At 63.9% G+C, this 20,634-nt stretch overlaps 2 protein-coding genes across 11 annotated transcripts in view; one reads left to right on the forward strand and one right to left on the reverse strand.

Moving 5' to 3' along the window:
* The window catches only part of KIRREL3 (kirre like nephrin family adhesion molecule 3), a 136,358-nt gene extending 135,409 nt beyond the window's left edge, over window positions 1-949 (forward strand). The window contains exon 16 of the mRNA XM_026071706.1: window positions 860-949. Within this exon, the coding sequence (XP_025927491.1) occupies window positions 860-949 (90 nt within the window). The remainder of the gene's footprint in view (window positions 1-859) is intronic.
* Window positions 950-4,472: 3,523 nt separating this feature from the next.
* Window positions 4,473-20,634, reverse strand: part of ST3GAL4 (ST3 beta-galactoside alpha-2,3-sialyltransferase 4) — a 19,672-nt gene continuing 3,510 nt past the window's right edge. For 2 of the 10 annotated variants that reach the window (XM_026071649.1, XM_026071647.1), the window contains exons 2-13: window positions 15,320-15,401; window positions 13,896-14,097; window positions 9,514-9,589; window positions 7,662-7,743; window positions 7,208-7,288; window positions 7,000-7,097; window positions 6,342-6,402; window positions 5,863-5,958; window positions 5,545-5,734; window positions 5,249-5,392; window positions 4,992-5,135; window positions 4,473-4,902 (exon numbers count right to left, since the gene is read on the reverse strand). In XM_026071649.1, the coding sequence (XP_025927434.1) occupies window positions 4,816-4,902; window positions 4,992-5,135; window positions 5,249-5,392; window positions 5,545-5,734; window positions 5,863-5,958; window positions 6,342-6,402; window positions 7,000-7,097; window positions 7,208-7,288; window positions 7,662-7,743; window positions 9,514-9,589; window positions 13,896-13,922 (1,086 nt within the window). In that variant the 5' untranslated portion in view covers window positions 13,923-14,097; window positions 15,320-15,401 and the 3' untranslated portion in view covers window positions 4,473-4,815. The other 8 variants (XM_026071650.1, XM_026071648.1, XM_026071643.1 and 5 more) reach the window with 8 other exon arrangements.

The raw sequence follows: 20,634 nt of genomic DNA on the forward strand, positions 1-20,634 counted from the left end.
CGGGGCGCAACGCTGATGTGGCAGCAGGTAAGGGCCACTGCAGGCTGGGGACATGGGGCACGGCCAGGGGGACATGGGCACAGCACAGGGATGGGGCCAGGGACGTAAGGATGGGGACACGGGGACAGGGACATGGGGATCTGGCTCAGAGATACAGAGGCATGGGGACACAAGGACCCAGGCTTGGGGACATGGCATGGGGATGCAGGGACAGGGACATGGGGATCTGGCTCAGGGGTACAGGGGCATGGGGACAGAGGGACCCAGGCTTGGGGACATGGGGACAGGAACGTGGGTTTGGGGACATGGAGGGACATGGAGCAAAGACAGGACATGGAGATGGAACATAGGGACATGGGGACAGGGACATGGGGGTTTGGGGACATGGGGGTTTGGGGACATGGGGCAAAGGCACAGGACATGGGCATGGGGACAGGGCATGGGGATAGAAATGTGGGTTATGGGACATGGGGCAAAGACAGGACATGGAGATGGGACATAGGGGCATGGGGACAGGGACATGGGTTTGGGGACATGGGGCAGAGACACAGGACATGGGGACAGCCTGGGGACAGAAATGTGGATTTGGGGACATGGGGGGACATGGAGCAAAGACAGGACATGGAGATGGGACATAGGGACATGGGGCAGAGACACAGGACATGGGCCTGGGGACAGGAACGTGGGTTTGGGGACATGGGGCAGGGACACAGGGGCCGTGTGGGCACACTTGCGCTCCCACTCCTCCCACTCCACCCCCACTGCTGTATGTGCTACAGTCTGCGCTCACAGCCCCACTCAAGCGTGCACTCCCCTGAGCCCMCACTCAACCTGCCCTCACAGCCGCACTGCTGCTCAGGTGAGTGTGAGTGGAGCCGGCAGTGGGGCTCTAAATGAAGATGCAGGTGAGTGTGAGTGTGAGTGGAGGCTCAAGTGTGGCTGTGGCTGAAGGTGCAGGTGAGTATGAGAGTGCAGGATCGGGTATGAGTGTACTAGTGGGAGTGCGGGTTCTCAGGTGAGTGTGAGCCCACGCTCAGCCTGCACTCACACTCACTTGGAACTGCATTCGCACACTGGACCCTGCACTCACACTCATACTTGCACTCATCTGCACCTACACTCACAGCCACACTCACCTGAGCCCACACTTGACCTGTATTCACACATGCACCCACTCACTCGAGCCTCCACTCATACTCACCTGAGTCCCCACTCACCTGAGGCTACACTCATACCTGAGAGCCCACTCACACTCACCGGAGTCTCCACTCACCTGTCTTTACTCGCACCTGAGTCCCCACTCATGAGAGAGTCCACATTCACCAGAGTCCCCACTGACCTGAGAGCCCACTCACACTCACTGGAGTCCCCACTCATCAGAGTCCCCACTCGCCTGAGTTCCCACTCAATGGAGTCCCCACTCACACACTCATTTGAGTCTCCACACCCTCACTGGAGCCCCCACTCACCTGAGTCTCCACTCGCCTGAGCCCCACTCACACTCATCAGAGTCCCCACTCACCGGAGTCCCCACTCACACATTCACCTGAGTCTCCACACCTTCATTGGAGTCCCCACTCACCTGAGTCTCCACTCACTGGAGTCCCCACTCAYCGGAGTCCCCACTCACACACTCACCTGAGTCTYCACACCCTCATTGGAGTCTCCGCTCACTGGAGTCTCCACTCGCCTGAGTCCCCACTCAACGGAGTCCCCACTCACTCACCTGAGTCTCCACACCCTCACTGGAGTCCCCACTCACCTGAGTCTCCACTCACCGGAGCCCCCACTCACCAGAGCCCCCACTCACCGGAGCCCCCACTCACCAGAGCCCCCACTCACCCTCACCAGAGTCCCCATTCACCAAAATCCCCAGTCACATTCACGTGAGTCTCCACTCACCTGAGTCCCCATTCAACGGAGCCCCCACTCACACACACACACACCTGAGTCTCCACTCACCTGCAACCCCACTCACACCTGCATCTCACACTCATACTCACCTGAGTCTCCACTCACTCACGAGTCCCCACTCACCCGAGACTCCACTCAGGCTCATACTCACCTGAGACTCTCTCCAGCTGCGCTCTCACTCACCTGATCATGTGCACTCATACACTCACACCCACCTGAGCCCACACTCAGCCTGCACTCACACTCACCTGCAGCTCAACTGCATTCACTTGAGTGTGCACTCACACTCACCTGATCATGCACTCATGCACCCACAGGCACACTCGAGCCTACACTCCCACTCACCTGAGCCCACACTCAGCCTGCACTCACACTCATACTCACCTGATCCAGCACTCACCTGCACCTCAACCACACGCGCTTGCACCTCCACTCACCACTCACTCAAGTGTGCACTCACACTCCTACTCATCTGAGCCTGTGCTCAACCTGCACTCGCAACCACACTCAAGCTTGCATTCACACTCCTGAGCCTGCACTCACCTGCATCTATGGCCACACTTGAACCTACACTCACACTCATACTCACCTGAGAGCACACTCAACTTGGACTCACACTCGCTTGGACCTGCACTCATGCCCACACTCACACACCTGCATGCACAGCCACTCAAGCCCACACTCGACTTGCACTCACACTCGCACCTGCACTCACAGCTGCACTCAAGCCTACGCTCACACTCCTACCTGCACTCACAGCCACTCGAGCCTCCACTCACACGCATACTCACCTGAGGTCATGCTCAACCTGCACTCGCACTCGCCTGATCCTGCACCTGCACTTACAGCCATGGGTCTCCACTCACACTCACCTGAGCCAACACTCACCTGATCCAGCATACTTGCACTTTCACACATCCACACTCAAGCCTGCACTCACACTCATCCTGCACTCACAGCCACTCACTTGAGGCCACGCTCACAAGCACTCACTTGAGGATGCCCTCACACTCATACTCACCTGAGCCTGCACTCACCTGCATCTATGGCCACAGCTGAGTCTACACACACACACTCGTACTCACCTGAGAGCACACTCCATTGGGACTCACGCTCACTCAGCCCTGCACTCATGCCCACACTCAAGCCTACGCTCACACTCACACCTGCATGCACAGCCACTCCCCCGAGCCCACACTCACACTCCCATACTGACCCGATCCTGCACCCACAGCCACACCCACTCGAGCCTTCACTTACACTCACACACAACCCTACACTGAAGCTGCACTCACACTCATACTCACCGGCGCCCACAACCTGCACTCTGCACTCACAGCCACCCTCAAAACTTCACTCATACACATACCAACGCTCATGCTCACCTGCACCCACTCAACCCACACTCAGCCTGAGTCTCCACTCACACTCATACTCACCTGCACACACTCATACTTGCATTCACAGCCACACTTGACACAGCGCTCACTCTCACACTCCCACCTGCACTCACACTCACCTGAGCCTGCCCTCACACTGGCACTCACAGCCACACTCACACTGCCCAGCACCCACACGCACTCAAACTTGCACTCACAGCCACACTCACTCCTGCCCTCGCACGTGAACCTCCACTCACAGCCACATCCACTTGACTCTGTGCTCGCACTCATACTCACCTGAGCCTGCGCTCACCCTCAATGTGCAGAGCCGCGCTCCCTCGATCCTGCGCTCAGCCTCCGCTCGCCCTCACCTGCACTCGCCCCCTGCGCTCACCCCTGCCCCACTCACGCTCACACTCGTCTGCACTCACACTCAAACTCCACCTCACGCTCACAAACCTGCCCCCTTGCTCACGCTCATACTCACACCTGCACTCAAGCACGCACTCACCCGGGGACCCCGCATGCTCCCTCACTGTCACACTCAGATGCGCATTGCACACACGCACAGCCGCACCGCCTGCACTCGCACTCGCACTCACCCTCCAGCGTGCACTCGCACTCGCTCAAGGAGACGCCAGCCCGGACTCAGCACCAGCTTTATTACCGGGGGGCCGCAGCGCGCCGGCCCGGGGGCGCCCGCGGGGTCCTGCCGCGGCGGCGGTGCCCCCCGCGCGAGCCGGCTTGCCGCGCCAGGACAAACGGCACCCACCCATCCGCCCGGTATCGGGGCGGCGGCGGTGACCGAGGCGGGAGCTCGCGCAGCCCCGCGCGGGCCGGGCCCCAGATAAATAACCTTTTAAATTAATTAAATTAAACGCGCCCCGAGCAGCGGACCCCGCTGCCTCCCTGCGGTGGGGCCCGGGTGGCCCCGCGGCGGCGGCCGTTGGGGATCGCGGCCCCGGAGACGGCGACTATGGACTCGACTTTAAAAAAAAGGGGGGGGGAGGGGGGAGGAAGGAAATATTTACACCCATTTGGGGGCACCACGGCCCCGTCCCCGTCCCTCGCRCGAGGAGGGCTGGCGGCTCAGCCCCGCCGAGCCCCCCCCGTTCTCCTCCAAAAAGAGGCACGCGCAGATCCCGGCTCTCGCCRCTTCAGGCCCCTTCGCAAGGGCCATCGTCCTAATGGAAAAAAGTTAGGGAGAAGGGAAAAAAAAAGGGGAAAAGCCTCCCACAGCGYGGCTTGCGTGTTTCGCCCCGGCAGCCCCCCAGGCCGGCTGGGAGGGAGCCCCGGGCYGAGCCGCCTTTGCCCCGCCGCGTGCCCCAAAGCTCCCGGCGCCTCCCGGCCCTTCGGCGTTCCGGCCGCCGCGGCGTCCTTTCCCCGCGGAGCCACCCCGGCCCGGCAGGACAGGGAGAGCGGCCCCCACGATGCCTCGCTCGCCCCGCTCTCGCCCGGGGGCACCATGAGCCGGTGGCCGCGCCAAGCTGCGCCGTGTCCGCTGGGCCCCGGGGGCCCCTCAGAAGTAGGTGAGGTTCCTGACGAGGCCCAGCTCCAGCATCCGCTTGATGGCCAACGCCTCGTGCGACACGTTGTGCTCCGACGTCTGCGGGAGGCAGAAAACGGCCCGTTACGCCGCAGCCCCGGCTGCAGCCGGCGCCGCCATTCCGGAGCCGCGAGCGGGCGGCCGCTTACCGCCATGGACTTCAGGGTGATCTGCTCGTAGTAGTGGATGGTCTGCTTCTTGTCGGCCGAGTCGGGGTAGCCGAAGCCGGCAATGTGCACCAGGTCGCAGAAGTGCAGCGCCAAGGTTATGGCCAGCAAGCCCGTGGTCGGTTTCTGGAGCGCGGGGGGGGGAGGGAAAAGGCGGGCAGCGAGTGCTCACGCTGCCCTCCGCACGGCTCCCCCCCCCCCCAAAAGAGGCAGCGCGGGGCCCGGCCCGCTCCCCTCACCTGCTTGACCTTCCGCGGTTGCTTCATCGGGAGATTCAGGAGTTTAGCAGCAGTTACTTCCATGTAATAGGGGTTGAGGATCCGCACTTGCTCCGGGTTGGCGTCCCAGATCAAAGGGGGCTGTTTCCAGAAGCCCTTCCGAACCTGCACAGAGAGACGTCCGGCCACTTCCCTTCCCCAGGAGGAGCCGTCGGGGTCGGGGGCGCCCCGGCAGGCTCGGTGTCCCCCCTCCCCGCGGAAGGCAGGGCTGCGGCGGGGCAGGGGGAGCGGACCGCCAGCCCGCCCGGCGCGCTTACTCTCTTCTTGTCGTTGAGAATGGCCTCCAGCCACTGGAAGTCCATGGGTTTGAAGGGCACCAGCACCAGCAGCGTGTCCGGGTCGTTCTCCCTCCGGGGGTTGAAGTGAGCCGACTCCGGGTAGAAAAGGCGCATGGTGGTTTTGGAGCCCACGTCCTGCTCGTAGCCGTGGACCGGGGCGTTGTTCAACCTGGGGGGGGGGGGGGGGGGGGGGGGACGTCGGCCGGTAAGCGACGGTGGGCGTCGATCGCACGTCCGCAGGGAGGCGCGAACGCGGAGCGCGGCCCGGCGATGCCACACCGCCACCCGCCGCTGCACCTGATCACAACGTCGTACGTGTTGATGGTTTCCCCCATGGAGCTGTTGCGGAGCCGGTGCCCGTTCCCCACCACCGCGCAGCGCCGGCACTTCAGGCTGCAAAAGCAAAGCGCTGCCTGAACCCGACACGCTCCGGAACGAGGCCTTTTTTCCCACCCAAAGGGGTTTTAAACCCCCGCSTTTTTCCAGACTACGGAGCTCGCTGACGCTCCCTGCCGTTCCTGGCTCCCCGGGCTTTTCGGCCTCTTCCAGCCCCCCCGGGGAGCAGGGCTGGCTGCATCGCGCCAGCAAACCCCCAGGCTGCTGGCAGGGCCGGCGAATTCGTGTCTGGGGCAGGTTTGGAGCAGAGACGGGAAACCTCCTGGGGACTCGGCGCGGTCCGGACAGCAGGGAGACGGCAAAACCGCCGCGGGCAAACTCGCCTCCTAGGAGAGGCACGTTTAAAAGAAATAAAAATCCGAACGGTCCCTTGCCGTTACCTCTGGATGCTCTCGGGCATGGCGTAGCTGGTGACCGACAGCAGGCGCAGGAGGACGTCTTCTGCAGAGGAACAGCGAGAAGCAGGCGGTGAGGCCGCCCTGGAGAAGACGCCCGCTCCGGAGCCAACCCCCCGCACCGCGCCGCGTCCGGCGAGGCTCCTTGCCGACGGCCACAACGCCCCCGGCTCCGGCTTTACGCCGAAGGGTCGCTTTTCGCCTCATTAAGTACCGACATCGCGGGCTCAGGGGCTCGACCCAAAGCGTTTGCTGTTACTTTAACGCCATCAGGCTTCGTTTTGTCATTAATTCATCMCGGCTCCTAGAGAGCCGGATGGATGATCCTTGAATTGGGCTCAGTAAAGCTTTTCCTTCCCTGTCCCCCCACCCTTTCGTAGGGGCCACACACGGTCCATGCACTAGATATGCGCCTCAAAATCGCCAAAAATGCAAGAACCAACTGAAATCGGTTGCAAACAGCTTGCTAGGAAAAGAAAACCAGCCGAAGAGATCAGCCTGGAGCTGTTTTGAAGACCGCATCCACGTGGTCTTCAAAGGCAACACCCAACACAAGCCTCCCCGGCCGAATCCCAAGGGAACCGCAGGAGGCGGCGGACGGAAGCCCACCACGACGGGCCGCACGAGGCGCCCGCGCGCTTACCGCTTCCTTTGGTGCCGTAGGGCAGCTCGTAGAGCGACGGCGTCCTCACCCAGAAATAATCCTTCAGCTGCAAGAAGAGCGGGCGATCCCTCGTGTAACTGCGAGGGGCAAAGCGCCGGTGAGACCGCGAGGCGGGACCGCGGGCGACGATCCGCGGGCTCCCGGAGAGGGCGCCGGCCCCGAGGCAGGACCCGCTGCCCTCACTCACTTCGCTATGAGCTGCGCCGCTTTCTTTTCCACCTCTCCGACGGGACACGTCGTCTTGTTCTCTTGCAGAGGGAAATAAAAGCTGCAAGGGCAACGGTAAAACCGGTGACCGCTCCGCCAGGTCCCTGCCGGGAAGGGGACGCGGGACGGAGCGGGGCACAGGGCTGCCGGCTGCAAAAGGCAACGGCGAGGTTTGATTCAGCGCACGGCGCAACCGCGGCCTAAATCGAGCCAACGCTGGAGGAGCGAACGAGCCGAGACGGCGCGGATTTGTCCTGCAGGGGTTGGATCTCGGACTTTGGGATGAGAACATTTATTTTCCGGGCTTTTGAGCGTTGGGCAGGGTTCAAAGAGCCCCTGGGGCCGGGACYGAGACGCTGCCCGTGCCGAGGGCAAAGGAAGGGGCAGAAAGCCAAGCCGCCCGGCCCCGCTTAGACGTCAAGAAATACACTCACAGCTGTATGTACCTGTCTTCCCGGGAGATCGAGTACCACACCATCACCAGGAACAAGGCCAGCACTCCCAGGATCTTCCCACCTAGGCGCAGGGAGAGGGGAACAGGAGGAGGCCRTGAGGCCGGTGTCCGGAGCTGGTTAACCCGCGCCGGGAGGGGGGGGGAAAGCGCGAGGAGGGGGAAGCACCCGGAGAGCCGCGGACAGACCCTCCGGAGGGGAGRGTATACGGGAAAGAAGGGATGGGTGACTTCCAGGACACTTTGCTTTCCACGAGGGAAGGAGCTGAAGGAGGAGGGAACGCCTCTCGAGATGCCTGCTCCATATTTCCCTGCCAGCTGGGCTGTCTTCCTGGRTGACAGTTTTCCGCTGCTACATCCCGCCTCGTTCCTAACGCATGGAGCAAGCGGCTTTCGCAGCATCCTTGCAGGATATCAGCGTGGCCAGTGGATGTCACCACTAGGAAATCTTTCCCTTCCTGCCGCTTTACTCGTGCCCGTGACGCCCACCTCGGCCAAAGCCCTCGGGGCACGAGGTGCTGCCGGCTTCCAACGCTCCGGTGCGCCCAAACCGTCACCCTCCAGCCAGGCCGCGCGACGACTCTCCTCCTCCGGGGCCTCAAGGCTGGAAGGCAGCAAGCGCTCCAGGCTCACGGGCACTCGGGCTGATTTACAACATCCGCGCTACAAAGATTTCCCGCGGCAGCGCCAACGGTCAACTCCACTCCCAAGATCCGCCGTAGAAAGGGACGGAGCAGGATGCCAGGAGCCCTTAATCCGCCCGTGGAGAAGCACCCTGGGAAAACACAGGCTCAACGGAAGAGGTGTCGCCTGCAAAGGCTTCGGTGCTCTGGTAGATCCACCACCCCGGGCAAAGTCGTTCTTGGCCAACGCCTCTCTCTCACGCAAGCTCGTTTCCAGACGTTTTCACGGCCGGCTCCGGCCATGCCTTCGCGTGCCGGATTACAGAGCCATCTCGCGCAAAGCCTTTCTCCCGGGGAGCAGCGGTGGCCTTGCTGGCACGCTTCCCGAGAGGAGCGGCTCCTCCGCAGCCTCAAGGTTGAGCCACGGTCTCTTGTGCCAGATCCAAAACCTCCCGCTCCGCCGTTTCCTCGTGCCGGGCTGACGTGGCCGCCTTCAAAAGCGCCACAAACGGGACGCCCTCTTTCCCGGTGGCTGCCCCTGAGCTTCCTCCCTCGCCTCTAAAGCTAAGTCTAGGAGCGGCCGGGATGGCTAGCCAGGTCGTTGCGTGTGAGCCCGGAAGAGCGACGCCGCTGCCGGCAGGGAGCGGCGCATAGCGAGCTAATGACAAAATAAATAAAGCCCGATCCCCCGCGGCTCGCGGCTCGGAGCGGAGCCGGGCGCCTCCGGCAGCAGGGCAGGTCCCTTGGCCGGGCGTCACCTCTGCTGCGAGGGCAGGCGGCGAGGAGGGGAGGCAAAGGCCCCGTCGCTCGGAGCGTCGGCGCGGAGAGAGGAAGCGGCGAGCGCGTGAGGCTCTGCTGAGCCGAGCGCAGGGCAGGGAAGGGGGAAAGAAGAAAACGGACCGCGCGGGGAAYGGCAGGACTCGTCCCGCAGCGAAGCAAAGCCGTTCCGGCCTCTAACGGCACCCCGTCGTTCGAYGCCACCCAACCGAGCGTCCCCAGCCATGAAAACATCGCCGGGATTYGAACGGGAACTTCTAGGCACCTCCCGTTCTCCCCTCTATCCCCGCTTGGGATCCCCCAGGAGAAGGGACTCCGCATCCCGTGCGAACGGCTCAGGAAAAAGTGACACAGGCCCCCGGAGCCCTTCGGCAGCACAGCGGCCCCGAAGGGCCTCTCGGAGGAGGGACGCAAGGGGAACGCGGGCGGACTCACGGGACTTGATCATTTTTATCGCCAAGGGGGGCGTCACCCGAGGGCTTGAGCTCTCATCGCGGCTGCCGCTGGTCACCTGGAGCGGGAAGAGAAAGGAGGAGGGAGTCAGCTCCGCCGGGCAAAAGCGACCAGCCCCAACCCCGCGAGGAGATCCGAAAGCTGCTTCCGCCCGCGTTCCTCGGGGGCGATCGTGCCGCAGGAGGCGACAACGTCACGCCCGTCTTCCGAGAGGGCGGAAAGCCCAGCGCTCTGCCGGGACCTCAGCTACGCCGCGCGCCCGTCCGCGCTTCCAAGCGAGCGACCGCGCTCTGGCTCTGTGGCGTACGGTGAAAACTGTGCAAGATTGTTGCTTTCACCCCAATACGTTCACGTATCTCTGACCCACGTTTGCAAAACGCGACGTTCATCCAGACACGGTTCCTCCAGAAACCTCCAGAAACCCAGGCCAACGTCTAGAGCTTCGACCACGAAACCCCCCCCAAGTTTGCTAATCCTCGATGCATCTAGCAGTAGCTTTGGGCGAATTTTAAGCGCGGTTCTGCCGCGAGCGCTGAAGCGGCGCCGGCTGCTAGAGCTGCCGGCAGCTACGGAGCCAAGCGCACGGCCACCGCGCCGGCCTGTCACCGACACGGACAGACGGAGCAGACCGACGTTAAAGCGATGCACGTCACGTACTTGCAAAAACGGCAGCTGCTTTAATCCAACCATCGCAGCCCAGACGACCTCGGCCTGTTTAGCGCAAACACGGAGCCGTGGCCGCGGGACAACTTTCTTCCTCCTCCGAAACCTCTCGCTCCTGGAATAAGTCGGCAAATACCTGCGGTCAAAGCCACTCCCGCAGCGGGGACCGGCTGAYGGCACCTCGCGCGGAGGTCTCGGCTCGGAGGCTTTGAAAGCAGCCGCTTCCCCGAGCGGACAACTCACGTGATCCAAGAGGAAGGTCTCCCGTGCGCCGCCCGCACACCGCGCGCTCGTGTCGGGACAGGCGTCCCCTCGCTGCCGAGCCRGCGGCGCCACCTCAGTCGCTTGCTTTCCTACTCGGACTCCTAATTAAATCGCCTTCCCTTGCGGAGGGAGAGGAGCCCCTCCGGAGCGGCCGAGTGCGCCGGCGGGCCAGGACGCGCTTCCCGAACAAGTCCAACGCTCAGCGCCGCTCTCGCTGCTTTGTGGCCGTCGCCCAGACGACCTTCGGAGTTTGCCCATCGGCAAACAAAAAAGGCATCTTCCGTGGAAGGGAACGGCGCAAACGCCCGCTGCCACTTAAGAGCTCGACCGCAGCGGTTCTGGCTCCGTTTCAGCACAGGCGAAGCCGCCCTCGTACCGCAAGGGGCCGGCGGGCGCCGGAGCCTCGAGCGGGYGGCGATGCCGACGCTGACGGCGAGTTACCCCCGGCTCAGATTTTCCTTCCCCCCRTCCCGATTTGCAGGATCGATTAGCACGGGGATTTCTCAGACGTCGARTTACCCCGCGCTCGTCATCTGGCCCAACGCACGCCCCGGTCTCCCGCCTCCACAAAAAGCTCTTACGTGCCGAAACCCGAAGGCAACCCGGGAGCGCGGAGGCCGCAGGGCGTCTTTTCCGCGCTGCCTTGAGATCCCAAGGCRGCTTCCAGCTGCTCAAGACGAGACGGCACAGCGGAGCCGGGGGGGAAGGAACCGGAGGAAGCCGCGGGCGCAAGAAGAGCCGTTCGCCGGCGCTCGTCCCCGTCGGGGTCCCAACCTAGGCCGCTGCTCCGCGGCAAAGGGGGCTGAGGACGGGCTGCGCGGCCGGGTTCGGCTCGCTCCTCCTAGCCAAAGATCTGGGGGGCGCCCGCAGCTAAAGCCTCCGGAATCCGGCCGCGGCGCTTCCCGTGGGCCTCTTCCCGCTTTGGCGTGGCGCAACCCACCGCCGCTTCTCAGCCGCTGCGGCTGGCGCGAGCGAGGCCTCCGCGCGGGGAGAAACCCAGGGCGGAAGAGCGGGGCAGGGAGGCCGGGACGGCGGAGACGGGTCCGCCACGGAGGGGGAGACGCCGGCTCGCCTCCCRCTGGGAACGGCCTCCACGTGGCAGCGGCCCGCTTTGAAGCGCGGCGGGGAGGCAGCGGGAAGCTCCTTGAAGATTAGCATCTGCTTGGATGGGTTTCAGCATCCCAACAGGCAGGTTGGCTCAGGATGGAGCTCCGAGCCCCGCCGGAACGGGGGCGGCGGGACGCGGGCGCCGGCGTCTCCCACTCCCGCGCCCGGGGGCCACCAGCTGCGGCTCTTCCATCCAGACACGGCTCGCGGCAACCCACGGGCAACCAGGCCSTTCCCAGGTAGGAAACCTCCGCTGCAGGGAACGGATCCGACCGGCTCGAGGCGCTGCCTGCTCCTGGCGTCGGATCAAAGACCCGCTCCCGTCCCTCCAAGCCGTCCTTTTCTGGGAGCAGCCTGCTCGTCTTCCAAGAGCCGGCCTGGCATCCAAAACGTTCCTCGCGGCGAGCCCCGCCATCGAGGCTGGGAAGAGTTTCCCGGGATTTTTCCAAGCCGGGAAGACAGGCAGCTCCTCACCCGGAGCACGGGGGCAAAGATGCGCTCGCCCGGCAGCGCAGGAGGGATCAGGGCACGGCACGCACACGCTCACAAAAAAAATCCCGGGCAACGATGGAGTCACCCCAGAAAGCCCGGAGGGCACGGAGAGCCAGCCGGAGGCTGCTTCCCTCGCCCGGCAAACGCCATCGTTTATTGCGTTTTATGTTCCTCGGATATTCACCGGGAGCATTTAAAGGGATCTAAATTGAGGAGAGGCAGGGCTGTTTTCTTAGCCCGCGGTATCTTAGGTAAATAAGAAGCTGTCCACGGATTTACACAAGGAAACGATGACAGATAAGGCTTATCGCGGCGTTTACCTGCGGCATAGCTCCGACGGCAGCGCCGGTAAACAGCGCCCGGAGGTCACTCCCTCATGACACGAGTTCGCTGGAACGGCGCCGGAAAAGGTCCCTACGCCGGGTTTCTCGTGACAAATCCAAGGAGGAAAAAGAAAATTAAATAAACGGAGATTTCTCTTTCCTGCAAAGGGCATCGAGGCCTCGCCCAGGGCAGCAGGGCGCCCCGCGGTCGGGCGCGGGTGTTTGCGTAGGTTCGGGTTCCCGGGATAAATCGGGACGGCTCCCTCCCTTTCGCGCCGCGCCAGTCGCACCCGCTCCAGCGCCGTCGGTCGGGTCTCAAAATTCAGCCCCGGAGCTCAGAGCCCGTTTCCCCCATTCAGTCCCACTCACGTGATTCCCCCAGAAAAACCAACACCGAAACAACCCGCCTCTTCCAGAGGGAACAGGAACAGAGAGTAGCCGGCTCCCGGCTCCCCGGAGAAGCAGCTCCGGTGGCAAGAGGATCCGTCACGCTCGCGCCGCTGCGCTTCTCTCTCCTCTCCCACAAATTCTTTTCATTTCTCCGTCCTCCCGCGCCACAGGCCGGGGCGACACTCGCAGCAGGAGAAGGACTTGGGTTATATCCCTGCCTTTCTCCGGACAAAGCATCTGTACGATCCCAAAGCGCTCCTTTCCCAAGTTAGGGCAGAAGCAGCGTTAATATTTGCGCCTAACTGTCAGAAAACCTGCTCCTAAGCTTCCCAGCCTCCGATTTTAGGTCGCAAGGGATTAACCAGCCCGGCCGAATAACGCAGGCTGCGGCACGTCAGCCCGAAACGTTCGTTAACGCTCCGCTTCCCCCAAACAGGAGCTTTTTGCGGCAGGATCCGAAGCCATCGGATGGCCGAGGGTCCGTCGCTCACCTGCAGCAGACGCGGCGGCAAGGAGTCGCCTTCCTTCCGGCTTTCGGTTTTGTTTCCTCCAGCCCTTTTTTCGGGTGGCGCGTGCCGGGGCGACGCGCCGGCAGCCCCCGCTCCCGCGGCTCCGGGGCAGAGCGGCTCCGGCAGCTCGGCTCCGTCCTGCCGGCGCCGCTTGGCCCGAGACGCTCGCGCCCGAGCCAAGCACACGCGCGCACGCGCTCCGGAGCCGAGCGTGGGTGTCGCAGGCAAACAGAAACCGGCCGCGGTTTCCGAGCCTTTTAGAGGACGGCGGAGACGGCGCGCGCCACGGGTCGGAGCTCGGCCGCCGGAAAACGGGACACGCAACGAGGAAGACGAGCGACGCCGCGGCCCAAGCGGGAAAGCGGGTGCTCTGGGGCGACCCCCCCTCATCCCGTGCTTCAGGGAAGGGAAAACGGGCGGGTTTGGGCTTTTCCGACCTCGCGAGGAGCCAACGAAGAACAGAGCTCGGTCGCGCAGGGGATGTTTGAGGGAAAACACCGGCTTTCCCAGGGACTCTCCCGCACGCCGAGTCTTCGCATCCCGCAGCCGGAGCCGCTAACGACGGTCGTTAATCACGTTCATAACCAGCCTGCTTACGGAACGGCTCCGGACTTACCTCGCAGGAGCCGCCCGGGTCCTCCATGCGCTCGAGCGCCGAGCTGCCCTGGCGGAGCGGCGCCGGCAGCAGCTCCTGTTTGATTAGCGAGGCTTTAGTTTATTACGTCCGGGGACGCGAAAGGTACCGGCTCCCTTCTTTGTACGGCGATTAGGCTTCGTTATCGGAGCCGCGGCCGGGTTTAATTGTTCTTTTCCCTGCGCTATTTAAAAAAGGAAAAGAAGGGGGGGGGGGAAAACAGAAAACCTGCTTGCGAGGTATCGCCAGCCGGAGCCGAGCGGGGATTTTTCACCGCGCTGTTCCGAGGCAGAGGGAGGCGGCGAACGCGCTGCTAGCGACCCTGCTGCTTTTCCCGCGCCGCGCCAGCGCGGGGGCAGCACCCTCCCTCCCGACCCCGGATCCGGGAGCCGGGCAGGATCGGAGCTAAAGTCCCGGAGGAAAAACCGAGCGGCGGGAGGAGCGGAAAATCCCCGCTGCTCGCTTGGCACCGGGCGAAGCCTCGGCAAAAGGAGCCGCCTAATGGCGCACGGGGCGAGAGGCCGCGGGGCCGGGCGAGACGCGCCTGCCGCCCCCGGAGCGGGAGCCAGCGGAGGGGAACGGCTCCGGGGCAAAACAGGAACACCCAGGAGGTGCCGGCGCCGGGCGAGCCGCGGCACGAGCCGCGGGGAAGCCGCCCGGCTTTGGCGGCGGCGGCGACGCCGGTTTTACCCGACGCGGCCGCTCCGCCCTGGGTCGCCCCTACCTGCGGCGCCCGCCCCGGCTGAGCGGGTCCGAGCTCCGCGGGGATTCGCTCTCCCCGCCCGCCGCTGGATACCGGCTGGCGCGTTCGTCGCCGTTGCCGCGTCGCGTCGCTCTGTTTACTCGCCGGCCGCCTCCTTCGCCCCGGGGAAGCRGCGCCTGGGGACGGCTCGCAGCCGAGGGAGACGCGGGGCGAAGSCAAGAGCCTCCAAGCGGCCGGCGCCAGCGAGGCGAACGGGAGCTCCGAGCTCCCTGCCGGAGCCGCAGCGGGACGCCACYGTCCCGCCACCGTTCCCTCTTAGAAGAGGCGCCAAGGACGCGGCACRTCTTTGGGACCGGCTGAACGGCGCAGCTAGGCCAGAGGACGCACCGATCGCTCCCGGTTCATCCCACCGCTCCCCAGCGGCGCCTGGATCCGTTAGGTGCTCGGGACCGTTCGCACGCCAAGCGAAGCTCCCGASGCAGCGGGACGTGCCCGGACAGGAAAACCAGCCAGCAGGTATTTGCATTTGCGCTCCGCTCTCCCGGAACGGCACGGAAGGATATTCGGTAACCGCCCGGCCGAGGGAGCATCCGCCCCGAAACGCTCGCGGCRTCGGCCCGCGCCCCGAAACGCCCTCGGTTATCCGTTGACCCGATGCGCCGGCGGGAGCGCGGGAAGCCGGGAGGAGACAGCGGCTACTTACGGTCCGTCCTCTCGACGCAGGCCGAGGCGGCGGCGGCGACGTCTCTGCGGGCTGGGCGTCTACAAATCCATCCTCTCTTCCCCTAGCAAAGGGAAAAGGAGAGATCCTTAGGGCGAGAGCGGTCCGAACGCGGCTCGCCGGAGAGGCGGCACGGCCCCTTTCCGGGGGGGGCGGGAAGACGCTCGCCGCTCCCCGAAACGCATTCCRCTCACTCAGCTTCCCAGCCCCGTCCGACTCGGGGTCCGTTTACCCGGAGGTCCCTGCAGCCGGCTGCTCCTTCCCCATCCAGACCCCTTCGCCTCTCCCGGCACCGACTTTTTTTTAGGCTCCCTGCCGTAATTCGGGGAAGAGCGGACGCCCCACCAAGACGCTGCCCCGCGACAGAGAGAGAGGGAAGCTGCTTCCCTCGCGCCGGGYGGCAGCAGCTGCTCTGCATCGAGCTTAATTACCGCAGCCCGGCTTGGGCCGACCCTAACGAGGCAGGGAAGGGGCAAACGAGCCAGCGCCCAGCACCTGCGGAAGCGGCGGTTGGATTTCCTTCCCCGTCCTTGTCCGCTCGCCCCCCGAAGCCACGTCGGGTTTGTTGGCCCCTACCCGTCCGCCTCCTCCTCGGCGGTTTTGAACGCCGCCGCGATTTAACGCCGCTAATTCCCGCGCGGGGCCCGGAAGCCRCCAAAGTCGCCATCGGGTCCCGAAAAGGCGGCTCGGTACAAGCAGGTTCCCCCGAGCGGCTACAGGTGCCGCCGGTTCGGGCGAGTCGCCGGCAGCACATTCCTCCTCTTGCGCAACTGCCGGTTAATTTTAGATCCCCGCCTGAGGAAAGCGAGAGTTTATTCCGCAAGTCCGGAACAGGGGGGGTTGCTCGGAAAAAAAAAATATATATATATATCTGCATTTGATTTAAAACAAACTCTTCCCCGAACAGAGCGGGGAGCCAGGAAACGAACATCCGGATGCGGAGCCAGCCCCGCGGCTCCGGCACCTTGTGGCGGCGAGAGTGGCTACGGATGGGACAGCGGGAGCCGTGCGCCTCCCCGGAGCGGCGCCAGGGATCAAACCCCCCAAAGGAGCTCGCCGGCTCCGTCAGGAGATGTGCCCGGCRCCTCCTTAAGGATTTCCTCTGCTCCTAGTGGCCTTCGGATTTTCCTAGCCGTCCAGCCTGGGACTTCTCAGGTTTTCACTTTCCCTTATTAATTTTCCACCCTTCCTCATTTTTAATTCATCGGCTGCTTTTTCCTTTYCTCCTCGAGCAGCACAGGAAGTCACGTTCCTCCTTCATTGCAAATCCAGTATTTTTCTTTAAAGGAAAAGGGGAAAAAAGCTGCCTCCAAGGCAGAAGAAAACCCCGACCGGGATGGGGATGAAACGCAGCCGGGTGATGGGCGAGCTCATCTTCTTCCAGGCGAAATTCCTCTACTCGGCACGACAGGAACGTTTCCCTGCCCGGCACATCCGTCACATCGTGCTGATCTCTGTCGCGCCTGGACGGAGACGAYGGCGGCAGGAGCAGGAGATAAGCGGGGGATTATTCGCTCGGCAGCTCCTGAGCGGGACGGCATTCCCGAAGGCGGCTGCTCCGAGCGGGAATCGCGGCCCAGGCTCCGGTCTCCGCGAGCCAGCCGCACCCCAAGACCGATCTTCCGCCCCGGCCTGCGGCGCRCAAGCTTGCCAGCCGGGACCAAAGGCCACAGTGCCGCGATTGTCCCGCGGGAAAAGGGCGGCGGAAGAAAGAGGCCRCTAATATCTTCAGGACAAATCGGGGTTTTGTTGCCCAAAGAGCGCGCTTTGAAAGCCGGGCTGTTTTCCGTCCTCCGCTCCCCCCCGGCAGCCCAAAGGCCGGAGCCCGAGCGGCAAAGGGAACCTGTTGAGCCCGTATTTGCGCAAACAGACGGTTCTTTGTGGGTGGTTGTTTTTTTTTCCAAGCAGAAGCGGTTATCGCACGGGGATGGGCCCGAGAGCTTGGCAGCCCTTGGCTCCGCTCCCGACCCCGCTCCCTCGATGCCTCCGGCTTAATTCGGCGACGGGAAGGAGGGTTTCATCCGCGCGGCGGACGGAGCCRGGCGGGAGCCGGCCAGCCGGAGAACGGACTCATGTGACAGGCGGCACCGGGGCCGGAGATGCCCACCAGCGAGGCGCTTCTCCGGGGAAAGACGGGCCTGACGTCCCGGGAAGGGAAATCCAGCCGCAATGGAAGCGGAACAGCAACAAGCCGCTGTGCGGGCTGAGCGCGGGCCGGGGAAATGATCTCCTTGCCATTGCCGCAATTAAAGGCTGTTTTAGGAGCAGCTGGAGCGTCGGGAAACCCAAACTTCGCCGTGCCTCTTGGAGAAGACGGATGGATGGACGGTGGTGTTCGCCTATCCGCCACGCTCCGTGCGGGGACACGGAGCTCAGCCGGCGGCCGCGGCGCCTGGCTGTGTTTTTGGATGGAAATTAAAAATACGCCCAGCTGGCAAAGTCAGGACAGAGAGGGCCCGGCCTGCACTCATCCGCCTTAGCGCTTCCGCGCTTCGGGAAGATGTCCCGTGCATCGCCGCGGCGGGGGCCGTCCGGCTTCCTCCCTTCGTCGGGATCAGCCCGGCAGCGGGACGCGCAGGACGCCGAGGGCCCCGCGAGGCCTTTCCGGAGACGTTTTTGCAAGAGGAGCGGCTGAAGTGCCAACGGCATCTGGAAGCGATTCGAAGCCGAGAGCCTCTCCCGGGCGCGGAAGGGAATTCCAACGGCGTGAGCTCAGGTTAAAGCCTCCCTTCGGAGAAGCAGCAAAGAAAAAAGGGGGGCGCGCTTAAAGCCACGAACCGTAACGCAGCGCCGCGAGACGAAGCCGGCAGCCCCTCGCGCCCCTTCCCGAGGGAGGCGCCGGGCRGCCGAGGGGAGCCGCGGAGCTGCCCCGACACGCGCGCGCCTCAAGGAGAAAAGGGAAGGGAAGGAAAGGGAAGGAAAACCTGCTTGCCTTCACGCCCACATCCCCTTTACATAAATAGCCCGCGCGCAAACGCGGCGGTTTGCACGCAGGAAGCCTCGAGCGTCCAGCCGCAGCGATGCCGACATCGCTTGCGCCCCAGCGAGGCGCTCGCCCGGCCCAGGAGYGATTTATCCCCCAAAAAAATCACGGACGCGGAGGAAAAACTAACTAACTAAATAAAGGATCCGGGCATTTACGTGTGCGTTTACCCGCGCGTCCGCTTGTCCCACCGTGGCACCAATATTTGCTGTTCCCAAACGCTCTCGTGCTGCATCACACCCTCCTCCGGCATGTGCCGCCTCCGACTGCTGCGCGCTCCGAAGCCAGGGAAAGGGGAAGGCACCGGAGCGGGCGGCAGAGGCCGGAGGTCGTTCTGCCCCACTCCCGCACGGAGCGCCCCGCGGTTTCCCAGCTCCCGCGCGAGGACCGAGCCAAACCCCTCGCGCGTAGCTCCAAGATCCGATCCTCGCTTTGCTTTGCTCCATCCAGCAACGCCTGCTGCTAAATCCAGCTGCCCCAAACATCTGGTTCCCCCCCCCCAGGGAGCAAAGCTTTTCCCAGCTCCTTCCCCAGAATCGGGACCCGAACAGCTGCCGCCTGGATCCACCCACCTTCCCAGCGGCTGCTCCGCAGCGAGGGTCCCGCGTGGGTCCCGCCAGGAGCAGCGGCCGCGCGCCATCCCACCGGCGATGCCCGCGCCTCGGCTCCGAGGCCTCCGGCACAGGGCGAAGCGCATCCCGGCAAGGAACCGGAGCCCGTTCGCACCCGCGCGGCTCAGCAGCGCGGCCCGGAGCATCGGCGGGTCCGGAACAAGCCCGGCACGAGCGGAAGGGAAGCTCGCTGCTTCTCGAAGCCGCGGCCAGGCACAACCCGCCGCTGCCGCGCAGTCGGCTCGACGGCTCCGCGCTTCGCCGCCAGCCGAGTCCAGCTCTCCCTTTCTCCAAGGAAACTTCCGATCCCAGCCCCAGTCACATGGAAGGGGTCAGGAGCCGTAAGTACAAGAGCCGAGCAGGAACCAGCTACCTTTTTTTTTTTTCTCCTCCTCTTTCCAAGAAGACACAGGATTTTCCTAGAAAAAGATCCCTAAACCCCACGCTTCCCGAGGGTTTTGGCCAAAGGAGCCACGCTCTCCGGGAAAGACAAGCTCCTCCGGACGCCTGAGTGCAACAGCAACGGGAAGGGGGGGGGGGGGTTGCAAAAAAAAAAAAGAGAAGACGACTTTGCAAGCAGCCGCACAGACCGTAAAACCATTTCCTCTTTGCTTCCTGCAGAATCAGAGAGACGCGGAGCCACCGGTCCCGGCTCCGTTGTTTCCCCACGGCCGCCGCTCGGGAGGGAAGGGAAGGGAAGGGGGTCCTGGCGCCCACGGGGCCCGGGGCGGCAGGGGAAAGTCGCGTCGAATCYGAACCTTGGCAGGGGACGGCAGGACGGTTGTCGGAGCAGCCTCCGCCGGAAAGGGCTCCCTCGCCGCTCGGTCCCGCTGGAAACCTCCGTGCGATTCCCCCTTCGAGCCCACGGGGCTTAAGGGCTGGCRAGCGCGACATCGCCCCGCGCTCGCGCTCCGCAGCCGGAGCTTCCTGCCTCCGCTGACGCCGTCGTTTCCTCAGCGGGCCGGAGACGGTGTCGGCGGCTCCTCCTCCRCCCGCTTGTTTTCTTGCTGAGCCGTGCGGCGGCACGAGGCTCTTCGATACCGCGTGGCTTTCCGAAAGCCCCGCCGCCGGGAATCCGTGAGCTCGTCCCCGGCGATTTGCCGAGACGGCAGCAAGCCGGCGTCCGAGCCCGGACCTGGGAAGCGCGGAAAGGCTGACGTCGGAGCACAGTGGCTTCGGCGCCCCATCCGCAAAGCGCCAGCTCCGTGCTCGCGTGCAAACGGCAGGTACCTGCCCCAAAGTGCCCAGACGGTAACATTATCCTTGGAATATATCGCACATATCCTTGGAAACAGGCGCTCGGAGACGGCGGGTAATCGCCGTGCAGGTTTTCAGGGCGTTTTGGCTTTTTCTTTAAAAGCAGCGATTTACAGAAATCGATCCAAAGCCGGGTTCCGTAGGAGAACCGTCCCCGCGCACCGGCACTGTCTCCCCACGGACACGCACCGGGAGCCAGCACTCGGAAGGAGGTCGCCGGAACGGAGCTTTTTGCCCCTCGGTGCCGGTGCCCGCAGGCGATTCGGCTTCCGTTAAATTGCGTCGCCTGAAAACCCACCGCGGCTGGACACCGTTGTTTTTTTAAATAGCAGAAACGTCCTTTTCCTGCCTCCCAGCAGCAAGTTGCACGAACTCGGATTACTCCGGCGTTACCGCTGCCGGTTTAACGCCCCCCCGCCGCCACCGCGAGCTTCCTCTCCCCCCTC

This window comes from Apteryx rowi, unplaced genomic scaffold (genome assembly GCF_003343035.1).
Source record: "Apteryx rowi isolate R43461 unplaced genomic scaffold, aptRow1 scaffold_33, whole genome shotgun sequence".
In the NCBI taxonomy this organism is placed as follows: Eukaryota; Metazoa; Chordata; class Aves; order Apterygiformes; family Apterygidae; genus Apteryx; species Apteryx rowi.